This window comes from Peromyscus californicus, unplaced genomic scaffold (assembly GCF_007827085.1).
Source record: "Peromyscus californicus insignis strain IS unplaced genomic scaffold, ASM782708v3 Scaffold_17__1_contigs__length_78620276, whole genome shotgun sequence".
In the NCBI taxonomy this organism is placed as follows: Eukaryota; Metazoa; Chordata; class Mammalia; order Rodentia; family Cricetidae; genus Peromyscus; species Peromyscus californicus.
The window spans coordinates 65,647,409-65,660,578 of NW_026294469.1; the positions used below are offsets into that span (position 1 = coordinate 65,647,409).

Below are 13,170 nucleotides of genomic sequence, written 5' to 3' on the forward strand. Positions count from 1 at the left end.
GAGGATCTTCCCAAAACCTCAAAGAACAAGGAAAAAATAACCTCCACAAAGACATAAGATAAGGTCCTTCAAGACTGGCAGAGGTTTCCAATTTCCTCTTGAATATTTTTTCAAATATTTAAATTAAAATATATTTTTCATAAGAAAAAAGAAATGTAAGTATCTTCTAAAGTAACTTGTAAAATGCTCAAATTAGGGGCCTGGGAGATGGCTCATTTAGTGAGGTGTCTGCCATGTGAATAGGAGGATATGAGTTCATATATTCCAAATCAAAGAAATGTATGTTCTCATGCATTTTTCATAAAGCCAGATTTATTCTTTTAAATATGTGGTGAAAGAGATGGAGAACTGGGAGAGGGAGCATTGCCTCACTCCTGGAATAATACTAAAGCAGAAAAAAACAAAACCTGAACTAAATAAAATACTCACAGAGAAGGGAACATTCTTGTGACTGGTGTTTCTAGCCATTCAACACTAAACAAGAAACATCTTCTTTCCATCTCTGTTGAGGTTATTCATGAAATATCCAAATGTACATGTCCACCTAAGGTTAGTCCAGGGAGTCTGGGATCTTTCTTTAAGTACTTTGCAATGTCTTGTACTCATGGTTCAAAAAACTTTTTTTGACAGGACATGAATCTATACTATTCAGGGCAGGGCACCTTTTGTGAGTTGTATTGCTGTTACTCAACACACAGAAATTAAACACACACACATCCCAAACAGTTTTAGGCTGACAATAATTGCAGTTAATTGAATCTCAGCTCTTTGAAGTTGAGCTAACCAGAACTCTGGAGATCCACACATGTAGGAGCAGATAAGCAGGAATCCCTGGGGATGTGACCTGAGATAGATTCAAGATAAAGATCAAAGAAGAAAATGTAGATACATATTTTCACAGATTTCATCTTGATCCAGGCATGGTGGCATACATCTATAATCCCAGCACCTAGGAGAATGAGGTGATCCCAGCAGACAGATCATAAGTTCAAGGCCAGCCTGGACTACATCTACAAAAAGATCTTGTCTCAAAACAGCACCAGTACAATAAACAGAACAACAGGAAAGAAAGACAATGTTGAGGGGGTGATAAAAATTCATAAAAAACTAAACATTTGAAACAACTGGAAAACCAAAATACCAAGAGGCTCAGGGCTAATTTAGTGTTATAGCACTTGCCCGGTGTGCGAAAGGCCTGCATTTAATCCCCAGAAAAAGAAGGAATGAGCCAGGCAGTGGTGGCACACACCTTTAATCCCAGCACTCGGGAGGCAGAGGCAGGCAGATCTATGTGAGTTCAAGGCCAGCCTGGGCTACCAAGTGAGTTCTAGGAAAGGTGCAAAGCTACACAGAGAAACCCTGTCTCGAAAAACTTTAAAAAAAAGAATGAATAAATAAATAGTCAAGGTAATAAATAATAGGTATGGTTTTATTTTTTTAACCAACCCTTCTAAAATATTCCATTATGTCTCCCAAGCAGTCTATAATCATTTGGAAATTAGCTTTTGGAGGGAACATAATTCCAGAGTAATATTTTAGGATCATTTCTTTTCAGAAAGTATATTTTACATTCACTTAGTATTGATTACTTATCAGTCCTCACACAGCAGGCTACAGTCTAACAGGATTTCTGGCGAGGACCCCCTTTATGGTGAGGTGTACATCATAAGCAGCTGTTCTCTGAGGGTGACAGGAAGATACAGCAAAGTGTTACAGTGTAAGAGATGCTGTGAGCCAGGAATGAGATATTGTAAAGATGGGAATGGCCTTCATGGAAAGAACACGGCGCACAGGCATGAGCAGAGAAGAAAAGTTGCTCAGAACATCCGAAAGAATAATTAAGGTTTAAGTCTCTCGATTCCTCCACAGAGTACTTAGTACCGGGTCTGGCACACAGCAGCGGCCTCTCACTGAACGTTGACTGGATATACTGTGCGCGCTTAATAATGAATGGTTCTTGAGTGGAGGGAAGAGTAGGCCACTTTAGAGACTTTTATTCTAGCTTTTATTCCTAAATTGTGTGAATCAAAAAAGGGCTGTTGGTAAAATTCCAGCAGTAGAGAGTCCATGTTTTGCTGATGGCAATATGATTAATATCCACACGTGACAGTTAATCCACTTGCTAGGCTTTCAGTAGTCACGATCCGAGTAGAGTCTAGCATATATATCACCTTAAACAAATAAGCTCTAACATAGCTTTGTACTTTGGTATTCTAGAAAACTGGTTTTTAAAAATGTTAAGAACTCCTACCCGGACGAGTTTCTCTGAATCTCCTCTCCATTTGCTGACAATGGTAGATGCGGAAATGTTAAAGAAGGTCGTTTTGCACTCAGTGGCCACCGCTTTGGCCAGTAACGTCTTTCCTGTACCTGGGGACACAGGAGGACAAACATGAACAGGGGCTTCTGCTCTTGGCTGGCCTCACTGACAGTCCCCCACGGGCATCCTTCACCCGGCCCTCGGGCAGAACAGAAAGATGCATTTACCTGGAGGGCCGTAAAGCAGCAGTCCTTTCCAAGGGGAGAGAATTCCTGTAAAGAGCTGTGGGTACTTGAGAACAAAGAACAAGATGAGCATGAATACATCAACCCGCAGGGCCTTGGCAGGCAGGGCAGGCGTTCCTGAGAAACAACCACTCTAGAGCTCAGGCCCCCTTCTCTAGGGTCCGCTCCTTTGAGTGCATCTGGTTTTATCTGGTTTGTCCCAATGGCATTGTCACACTGGGTGAAAATGTCTGACTTAATTTTTGTGGCTTCTGGAAAGCAATAAATGAATGAATGAATGAATGAATGAATGAATGAATGAAAAATAAATAAAATAAGGAAAAGAAAGGTATATGCCGCTATTTTCTTCTCTGTGACAATAGTTATTTCTTTTTCTTTTTTTTCTGAGACAGGGTTTCTCTGTGTAGCCCTGGCTGTCCTAGAACTCACTCTGTAGACCAGGCTGGCCTTGAACTCACAGAGATCTGTCTGCCTCTGCCTCCCAAGTGCTGGGATTAAAGGCGTGCGCCACCACTGCCCAACAACAATAGTTATTTCTTTTTTTTTTTTTTAAAGATTTATTTATTTATTATGTATACAGCATGTATGACCACAGGTCAGAAGAGGGCGCCAGATCTCATTATAGATGGTTGTGAGCCACCATGTGGTTGCTGGGAATTGAACTCAGGACCTCTGGAAGAGCAGTCAGTGCTCTTAACCTCTGAGCCACCTCTCCAGCCCCCAATAGTTATTTCTTATGCATATAATTTCCTTTCCCTCTGAGAGCTCTATGTGGAACATTTAGCTCATTTTAAAATTGTAAAGAAGACAAAAATCCAAGATGACTCCTAGAACCAACCCATAAAGGTGTATGCCCATGTGATGGTCAATGGTGAAGCCTGCTGTAGAGGCTGGGGATGCTGAGTCTCAGAGGATGCTCACAGATTTCAGGTGAGTCTCTTCCATTAGTTCAAGTTCAAACCTTCTAGGATCTGGACAGGACTGGTAAAGGACAGGGGAAGGGAAACAGTAGTGAAATTCCTAGTGTCTCTCTAGAGCAGATGGCAAATGCAATACCATCGCCTATGGCGGGTATAATACCATGGAAATAACATGTCCAGAACAGGGGGAGGGGCTGCAGTTTTGTGGTAGATCTCTTGCCTACTGTGTTAAAAGCTGTGGGTTTGTTCCCCAGAATAATGAGAAAATAACATATCCAGAATGCCAATGAAATGCTCTGTCCTTCCTAAATGTCCTGTGTTACAGCTTCACTCTTAGTTCTGAACATATTTCTCACTCCCACCTGAGCAGAAGAAGGAAGGGAGAAAGATAATGTGAATTTAATGTTTTTTGTTCCCTTAGAATGAAAGTATCCTAAAGTCAAGAGCTTCATGGAATCAGAGGTAGCAATATAGAGTTGTTGCTGTTGTTGTTTTAATGAGCATGTAATCCTGGCCTTAGGAAATTATAGTCGCTAGCCCCAAATTCTGCATAATTGCTTCCAACAGAGGAAAGTACAGTTCTCCACCACCTGCATCTGGTTCCTGGCCCTCTGACCTTTGCCAATGGGATGCTAGAAAATATAAAAAGTGGCTTGAAAGTTAAGATGAACAAATGGAAGAGGGGCTATGAAGAAGCTCCCGCACTAGGACTTGCTCTTCCTTCCCTCTAAGAACCCTGTGAACAAGGCTGAACTTGCTTGTAACAGGATGCAGCCACATGGAAAAAGCTCGGCTGCACATTATCCCAACTTTTCACCCAATCTTCCCAACCACTCTGGCTGACGCCCTGGGCATGTGATGGTGCCAGGCAAATGATATCATGTGGAAACAGATGAGGTAGCCTGGCTGGATTGAGCCTAAACTACCCACCCACAGAATGACAAATGTATTTATGTTTTAATGAGTGTTGTTTTAAGGCCCTGAGTAGTGGGGTGGTTTGTCAGATAGCAAACACTGTGCGATACTCTGACCGTCTCCTCACCCCTCCTGAAGAGTACTGCTTTTTCTGTCTGTCTAACTATTTTGTGAGGTATGTAGAAAATGGTCAGAAGTAAGTGATAAGAACAGCATGCTGGCCCTGCTGGCCATGGCTCTGAAAGGGACTGTCTGTCTAGCCGAGGCAAAGCCCTTCATGGCAATGGTGGTGGGTGGGTGGGGGGTTACAGCTGAAAGGAATCTAAAAAACAAAAGTGAGAGGCCTCTCTTCTGGGAGTTATGTCTACTTTTTTAGCACACTGTTAGGGAGGCAAGCTAATGGGTTAGTGTTTAGCATCTGAAAAGTTACATTCCACAATGTCTTAGGTCTTCAGTTACCACTGAGCAGACATTTGCTTTAAAACCAATATAGAATGTGACCTTTAAAAAAGATTTATTTTTGTGTGTGGTAGCATGCACAAGTACCTGAGGAGACCAGAAGAAGGCACTGGATGCCCTGGAACTGGAGTTATAGGTGAATGTGAGGCACCTGAGGTGGGTGCTGGGAACCTACCCAGGTCCTCTGCAAGAGTTACAGTTGTGGAACAGACTTGCCCTGGTATAGCGTGGACTGGGCTTGATGCTCCAGCACTGACTGTGGCCCAGTCAAAGGCTAACGTACAAACTGGTAAGGCACCGTGCCTTTCCTCCCTGACACAGCTTGTCCAGTTGATAGCGATCAGAAACATGGTTTCCCATACTTACCCGTATTGGGTACACAATGGCTTCTTTGACTAACTGCTTGGCCGCGTCCAGTCCAATAATGTCATTCCACTTTATGTTGGGATCATGGAGATAAATGTCCTGCAATGTGCATTTGATTGTTTTGTTAAAACTAACACTTTCTTCCACTTCTGGAATAAACATGGCAGCAAAGAACACCCGACTTAATAGAATATAATGTGCTGGTGATAAAAAAATGTTTCATGAGTATTATAACGTGTATGCATACGTTATAATTTGGGGTCAGTTTACCAAAGAGATGGAAAGTAGTCAATGATTTTCCCCAAAGAAAATATTGATAGTATAATACGGCACTTTTAGGAGGGGGGGCTGTCTAACAGTGAACTATGCCTGCCTGTAGTCAATAGCAACCTCTGCTGATTTATGACCAGAGTCAAGAAGTGCCTTCAAATTATCCTAATTTTTAGTGAAAAACATGTCCTTACTGATGCTGGGCGTCTGGTCTGTCTAGCTGTTTGATCTGGCAAATGCTTTTGTAATTTGTTGCAAAGAGATGCTTCTCCTACGCTCCCCTGAAACCAATTTCCGTTTTCCCCAGTGAGCATTCCCAGCTTCCAGCTGGAGCGATTGCCTCTGCAACGCTCAAGGAGGCCAACAACCACGTGCCTGCAGTTCCCCTCTTACAGGAGAGCCTGTAGCAACCACCCTAGGGCAATCAATTAAGTAGCTTTTACTGATAACTAATTTACAGTTTCCCAATTTCAATTTCACAAGACGCCTCTGAACAGTCACTCAGGGGCCCTTCTTGATAGGAGCTATTTCAGGCAAACAATGTCTGGAGTATTACTTTTTTTTTTAAGGTCCTTTCCTATGTCATTCTGACTAAAGAACAAGTCTGGAAACTGTTTATCTACTTGTTTTGTGTTTTTTTTTTAAATAAGTGATACGTGCACGTTTCAAATATATAAAAGTATGTTTTCACAATGGCATAAGATGTTATGGTCTTACGTCTATCTCCCCTACCCCCAGGGTTCTCCCCCAGGAGTTCCACTTTACTGAGAAAAAGTATTTATTAGAAATGATTGAGTCATACATGATGTTTATCATCCATTGCTGGACAGGGTGGTGGATAGAGAACCCAGTCTTCTGTGTTTTGTGTTTTGAGAGAGGGTCTCACTCTGTACCCCTGGCCTGGAATTCACTGTGTGGCTGGGGCCCTCCTGCTTTGTCCTCTGAGTACTGACTGGCATGACAGAGATTCTATCATACCTGACTCAGGCTTGCAAAACTTGGGGAGAACACACATCTCTTATTAAGGCCCTTCTTAGGAAATCATGGCACACAATGAGGATCCATAGATAAGTGTATTTCTCTCCACAGTCTAGAGGTAACACTGGGTTTAACAAGGTGGTGTTTAATTTCCCAACCCAAAGTTCTTCCTTATATGCATCCAGAGCCGTCTGTCACAACTCAACAGGTCTGCCTCATGAAGTAATGATCCTCCCATCACTGGAAGCACCCTAGGGAGCTGTGTCACCTCCTCCAGTAGTGTGGGGTCCTTTCAGGTCACTTCCACTCTCTGCTTCAAACTTCTGTCACACTATCTTTTTGCAAAAACAGGAGGGAGACTACAGATTTTTGTGGCTATGAGAAGCGCTAGCCTCTGCTTCCTTGTGCATCCTGACCCAGCTTAATCTTTAACCTGCTTCACTGTGAAAACCTCACAGCTGGCCCCTCTTCTCCACTGCTCTGCCACCATCCACCTCACTGAAACTACCTATCAGCACACAGGTCACCTGCCCCCCCCCCCCCCCCAGGGACGCCATTCCAAGGTTCTCATCTCTCCGCCCAATTCTCCATTCTGGATACTGCTCAGGGACCCTTCCTCCTGAATCCTGCCCCTCTCTCCACCCCACCTTTGTTCTGAGTGCCTTTCAGCTCCTCTTCTCCATCCTTTCTCTCTTGCTCTCCAGATGCACTCATCCATACTCATCCATGCAACCAGAGTCTCTTGAGGGAAGCCTGAGCCCGAGTCACTCCCCTCTGCATACCTCTGGGTTTGCAGTGGACCTCTGCTGACTGAACAGAGAGGCTCCAACACCCTTGCATCCCAGCAACTGTGCACTTTTTGGAAGATTTTTAAGCATCTTCTTGACCCTACCTCAGTTTCAGTCTTCAATTAAATTGAGATCAGTGGAAATTAGAAAGTCTTCTGTAATCAATAATCTATTCTTATCCCAAGAAGCTTGCCTAAAACGATATAGCTAGAAAGAGAAGGCTCCAGAAATCAAATACAGGTCAATTGATTTCAGGGCTGCGTCACTGGCCATTAATTTTCACTGCCTTTAGGTTCCAGAGTGCAAGCTTGAGGTATCTGTACCGTCATGGTAAAAATCTTTCTTACAAATCTTGTTTTGCTCATGGAAATTTCCAAGCATGAGGTCATCACACTCCCAGACCCTGTATTTCCAGACTGTGGCTCTTTAAACAAAACACACGTATGCCCCTTGCTTTTCTTAGAACCCTCTTTCCTCAGCTCTGGGGCCCGCCAGAAAGCCTTTCACCTGTCCCTTCCATTCTGTGTCTTTTTTTGCTGTCTGTTTTCTTGGCCCCTATAGTAGGATGGTGGGCTTTTTCTATTGTAATTTTATGATTCTATAATTTATTTATCATGCATTATTGTGCCTCTAAACAATATGAGTGCCTCTGCAAGTGGGGGCACTTTATAAATAAATGATCATATTTATTGTTATTAATAAAAGAAGCAGCCCACAATGCTCCAGGAGCCCTGGTCTGCCTCCATAAATTTGTGAATTGAATAGCAGATCTTACCCGGCTCACCACGGCTGCCAATTCTCGCATCTCACTGTTCATGCCAATAAATGCACTCAGAGGTTTCAGCAATCGTTCCTGGTGAGAGGAGCAGAGAGGCTGGCGTTACAGAACTGCTTCATAATTCAGGAAGAAAAACAGGATCCTGGAGAAATAAATGGTGATGGTTGCAATGACCTTTGACTAGATTTCACAGTTCTCTGGACTCGGGGTGATACTTCTAGAAGTTCCCCAAGATTTGGGCAGTTTGAAAGTGGAGGAACATATCTTGGTCACTTACTGAAGGGTCTGGGTTACACTCGAAAGTGTTCAAGGCAAGTTCATTGGTGGCTCCTTTGATGGCATCTGTGAGCAGCCCCCGGAAGTCAATGATTTGGCCCTAAAAGGAAGCAATGGTTATTGAAACCATAAGCACACGAGAGTGGAGTAGCCTTAGTAGCTAAGTGTTTATGTCCTTGTATGTCAGGCAAACTTCGTTTTAAGAGAAAGCTGAACTGCTGCTGAGCACGATGATGTACAAAAGTCAGGACTGTGTAAAAATACAAAACTAAATAATTCTTCAGAATGGAGTTAGATGAGCAAAATTCATGGTTGTTCTGCATCCCTGACACTCGCCGTCTGCTTCCTTATGTGGCTGCTCGCCCTGTCTGACCACATGCCTTTAAAACATTACATACGCAGGAAGAATCCACTGGGACATGGGTAAAGATAGGTCCTGTGTGCTGACCACATGCCTTTAAAACATTACATACGCAGGAAGAACCCACTGGGACATGGATAAAGATAGGTCCTGTGTGCTGCGTAGAGGATGGCCTGGGACAAAACAGGTATGCAAGGTTCTCAGGCTACAATCACCCCTGCTAGTGGTGAGTGACATTTTAATTTTGCTTCTGTGAAGGGAAGCCAAGGGAGTTAAGCAATTTGCCCAGGGCCACAAGACTAACAATGACTGAGGCCAGGACTCAAACCCAGATATTTGCAATTATGTTTGATTCTGAAATGTCTTCCATAGTGTCACGAATTTGAATATCTGGTCCTAAGTGGCACTGGTGGCACTCTTTTCAGAGGCTGTAGAACCTTTGGGACATGGTGCCTGCCCGGCAGACATTGGTCAGTACCAGCAGCCCTTTGCAGGTTACACTTACCTCTGACTCTAGTCTAGCTTCTGCATCCTGGCTGGATACCACGGAAGGACTTCAACCACAAGCTCTCACTATCACAGACAGAAGCCGCCCCACCACACCTTGCCACCCTGCCACGCCAAGCCACCCTGCCATGCCTTGCTGGCCACGATGGCCATCCCTGGAAGCAAGGAGCCATCTCCTCCCTTCCTTAAGTTGCTTCTGTCAGGCATTTGGCATTTGGTGACAATACAGAGGAACTAACATAATCTTCCAAGCTCCTGGTGCTGTTTCCCTTAGAGTCAGGAAAGGAAATCAACAGAGGAGGTAGGACACACAATCACCAGTGTTTACTGAGTGCTCATTATGTGGCAGCAAAGACATAAGCTTTCCTTTCACTCTCATATTTAAAGCAGGCAGTGTTATATTTTCCATCGTACAGATTAAAAAACAAAACAAGACATAAGGCTTGACCACAACCTGACCACTGTAGCACTGTGGACTTGGGCAAGCTGACTCCCACGCCTGTGCTCCAAAGAACAACACACTTTTGACATTTTCAGCAAGGCACCAGAATCCAAGCTAGAGTCTCTAATACAGTGATGAGAGACCCTCTTGGGGGAAAACTCCTAGGCACTGTCACTCAACCCAGGAACATTTGAAAATCAAGGAGGGGAAAAAAAAATCTATCTACCTTTTACCCTGACGCCATTTCTGCTACAAACAGAATTTATAGCCAGACTGTTTCAAAGGTTAAGTGCTGGGTTAAATAGTCCCTTCCCTGTGACTCACTCAGAGGCACCTGTTTATACCAGTGTGAGACATTCACAAGAGACTAAAGCCACAAACCTGCTCGACACACCACAGGGGACTAAGAATTTGACAAGGACAGTGAGAACTAACAGGGGAGCATTTTCTGGTGGGAGGCAAATGCACCATCTCCTGCAGTGGTCACTTCACTGAGACCTCCCAGGAGCCCGCAGGCCGGTAAGGCAGTCCCCATACTCTGCAGGCCAGTGGGCCTGGTAGCCCTTCCAGCACACACCACAGGGGTCAGTTTGTCTACAGGGCAGGCCAGAGCTAACCCAGCAGCCCATGGTTCAACAACTTGACTGGAGGAGAAGAGTTAACAAAGGACAGCCTGGAGGGTCTCTCAAGAGGACCCTGAGGTGCTCTTCCTTACCAAAGATCCACTACCCCACCTGTTACATCCACCCCATCCAGGACTTTCCTCTTGGAGAAACTATTATTTACAAAGCCAGACCAGAGTTTCGTCAGAAAAAAAAAAAAGGCAGAAATAGCTAGTGGTGCACACCTTTAATCCCAGCACTCGGGAGGCAGAGGCAGATGGATCTCTCTGAGTTTGAGGCCAGCCTGGTCTATATAGTGAGTTCTATGCCAGCTAGTGAGACCCTGTCTCAAAAAAAACAAAACAAACAAACAAACAAAAACCAAGAAGGAGGAGGAAGAAAAGGAGGAGGAGAAGGAGGAGGAGGAGGAGGAGGGAGAGGAGGAGGAGAAGGAGGGGAGCAGAATATCTATTAAGCACAGGATCAGCTCTAAACAGACTAGTTTTCATGGTTCACAAAGAATTACACTGAAGTCTGGAACTGAACTTCCAAGCAGAAGGGCATCAAACAATTGCCCTTGGCCAAAAACAGTGAGCACGGGGCCCTCCAGACTGTCCTCCGCTGGCTCACTATAACACAGCACACCAACGTTTATCATGTCATCGTGGGGTTCTTTGTGTTTTCTTAACCCTTGTTGATGCTGGAGAGCAAGTACAGAGTTTTGTGAATGGGAGGCACTCTAGCACCTGATTACACCCCAGCTAATCTCTGAATTTTTCAGCTGAGAAGAACATAGAACCCTCTCTCTTCTGAACATTCCATTTGCAAATGAGGAGGCTGTGGTCCCTAGAGAGGGACACTCTAGATCATCCTTCCAGAAAGGAGAGGGCAGATCAGACTCGCATTCAGGGTTTCTGATCCTCACAGGATAGTCCTCTTACCTCACAGCCAGCCTTTAATACTTTTGTTTTCTCTTGCATGTTCGGCAAACACCGTGTGCTTTCTTTTCCTTTTTCTAGAGAGAAACAAACTCCCCTTTCCATCCTAGAACCCTAAGTTCCACTTACTCTTCGTGGGTGGGCCTTTTCCTCGGTGCCGTCTTTGTGGATTTTTGATATGTTTAGGCCAAAGTCAGCACTCTCTACTTGGGCATTATTGACACTGTCCTGGAGAAAAAGGAAGACTGTGAGAAGCTAGATGTGGAAGCCGCTGAGACCCTGGCTCTGAGTGCCCCATGCAAAACCAAATGCTGGATACCACTTCTGTAAAATGACAATCTGGCCAATTTTGTTCAGATTTACAGGACGAATTCATCATGTCCCTGTACCACAGGAGGGAGCTAATCCCAGAGGCTGAGAAGACTCCAGGCCATGGGTTCTAAGCAGCCTTGCCTGTGGAAAAACACCCGTACTCAGCCCACTCCCACTTGTCATTTCTCCTCTGGCCAAGGCTGCCAAGTCTAGGGAGTCAGCAGAGTCCCCCAGCCTCCTGTGGAACTCCCCTGTCCCCCCACATCCCCTCCCTTCTACCTCGGGAACAGCCACAGACCCTCGTCAAGTCAACTGATCCTCACGATCACTTCCTTCCATCCCTCTAGTCCTCAGCATTAACCTTTCCGGCACCTCTTCTCAGTTTCCACTGGTCCTTTTTCTTTAATACCTGGAATGTTTTGGCCTAGATAAGAAGGTTCTGGACGTAGATCTCCTGCGGCAGGAGTCACTGATTTCACTCATCTGCTGGGCCTACTTCTCTTGCCCCTCTCCCTTCTAGAAGGTCTAGTGTTTCGGTGTCGGGTGAGGACTAACCCTACAGGCTTTGCAGGAGCCCAGCAGGAGATGCCAAGGCCCAGCTCTATCTCAGACTGTTCCGGACCACACTGGGGAGCTGGAGGACATGTCTGGGATGGGAAGACCTGCTTTCTGCACTTATCTCAGCTGAGAATCTTACCAGCCAGCCCAAAACCGCCCAGTACCCTCACCCCGAGCTGAAACTAGAGAAAGAGCTAGCAAATCTAGGAATCTGTCCATTTTTTTCTTTTTTTTTTTCTCCAGCCTACTAAACTGTCTTATAGTATTCAGGGACCACTACAGTTTAATTAAATCATTCAGCAATTTTTAAAAAGAGAAATTCAAAAAACAAAGAAATAAGCGATTTTTCTTAAGGCCATTTATCAGCCAAGTGTGGTATTACCGACATCAAGCAGTCATCTCAACCTGTTTAGGATGTTCCTTGACAGATTTGGTGTCCCCTGTCTTCCCTGTTGAGGTTTTAGGTCGTAGCCGCTGCTGATATATCTTGGGGAGATTTTGACAATTGTCATTTGTCATCCTAAGAGAGGAAACAAAAGCCTTCAGGAAAGTATTCTAACCATTTAATTCAAGGTAAGTAAATAACTAGTATAGCACATTTAAAGAAAGTTCTTGAAAGATGTATGCGCACAGCACAATGAGATACTTCCATCCGCCCTCTACTTGCCCTCTACTTGCTCCTATCTGACCTGGTTCCAACTCCCTCCTGGCTACTCACTGGGCTCCTCCCAACCAAGCTAGAGTGTCCAACCCTCCCAGAGACCCAACTCACCCTCTTCCATTCTCTTTCACACCACAGGGTTTCTACAATTTGGAAGATTGCTTTAGTTTTCAAAAACCCACTCATATGAATCAAATAAAAAAATTTTTAAATAAAACACAACAACAAACAGTGCTTTAGAACATTAGTTCTCAACCTGTAGGTCGTGACCCTCTGGGAAGTCAAATGACCCCTTCATAGGGATCACATATCAGATATCCTGTATATCAGATATTGACATTACAATTCATAACAGTAGCAAAATTACAGTTTAGAAGTAGCAGCAAAAATAATTTTATGGTTGGGGGTCACCTCAACATGAGGGGCTGAATTGAAGGGTCGTAGCATTGGGAAGGTTGAGAACCACTGCTTTAGAAGAATACTTCCATTGTTAACCTCTTCCACCCTCCTCATGAGCATCAGGGAAACGTGGGG

General features: G+C 44.5%; 1 protein-coding gene across 12 annotated transcripts in view; it reads right to left on the reverse strand.

Moving 5' to 3' along the window:
- Katnal2 (katanin catalytic subunit A1 like 2) overlaps positions 1-13,170 on the reverse strand; it is a 69,142-nt gene that overhangs the window by 24,871 nt on the left and 31,101 nt on the right. For all 12 annotated transcript variants that reach the window (XM_052742592.1, XM_052742583.1, XM_052742580.1 and 9 more), the window contains 7 exons: positions 12,381-12,495; positions 11,235-11,333; positions 8,257-8,355; positions 7,977-8,054; positions 5,166-5,264; positions 2,488-2,551; positions 2,252-2,370 (listed from right to left, as the gene is read on the reverse strand). In XM_052742592.1, coding sequence (XP_052598552.1) covers positions 2,252-2,370; positions 2,488-2,551; positions 5,166-5,264; positions 7,977-8,054; positions 8,257-8,355; positions 11,235-11,333; positions 12,381-12,495 — 673 coding nt within the window. The remainder of the gene's footprint in view (positions 1-2,251; positions 2,371-2,487; positions 2,552-5,165; positions 5,265-7,976; positions 8,055-8,256; positions 8,356-11,234; positions 11,334-12,380; positions 12,496-13,170) is intronic.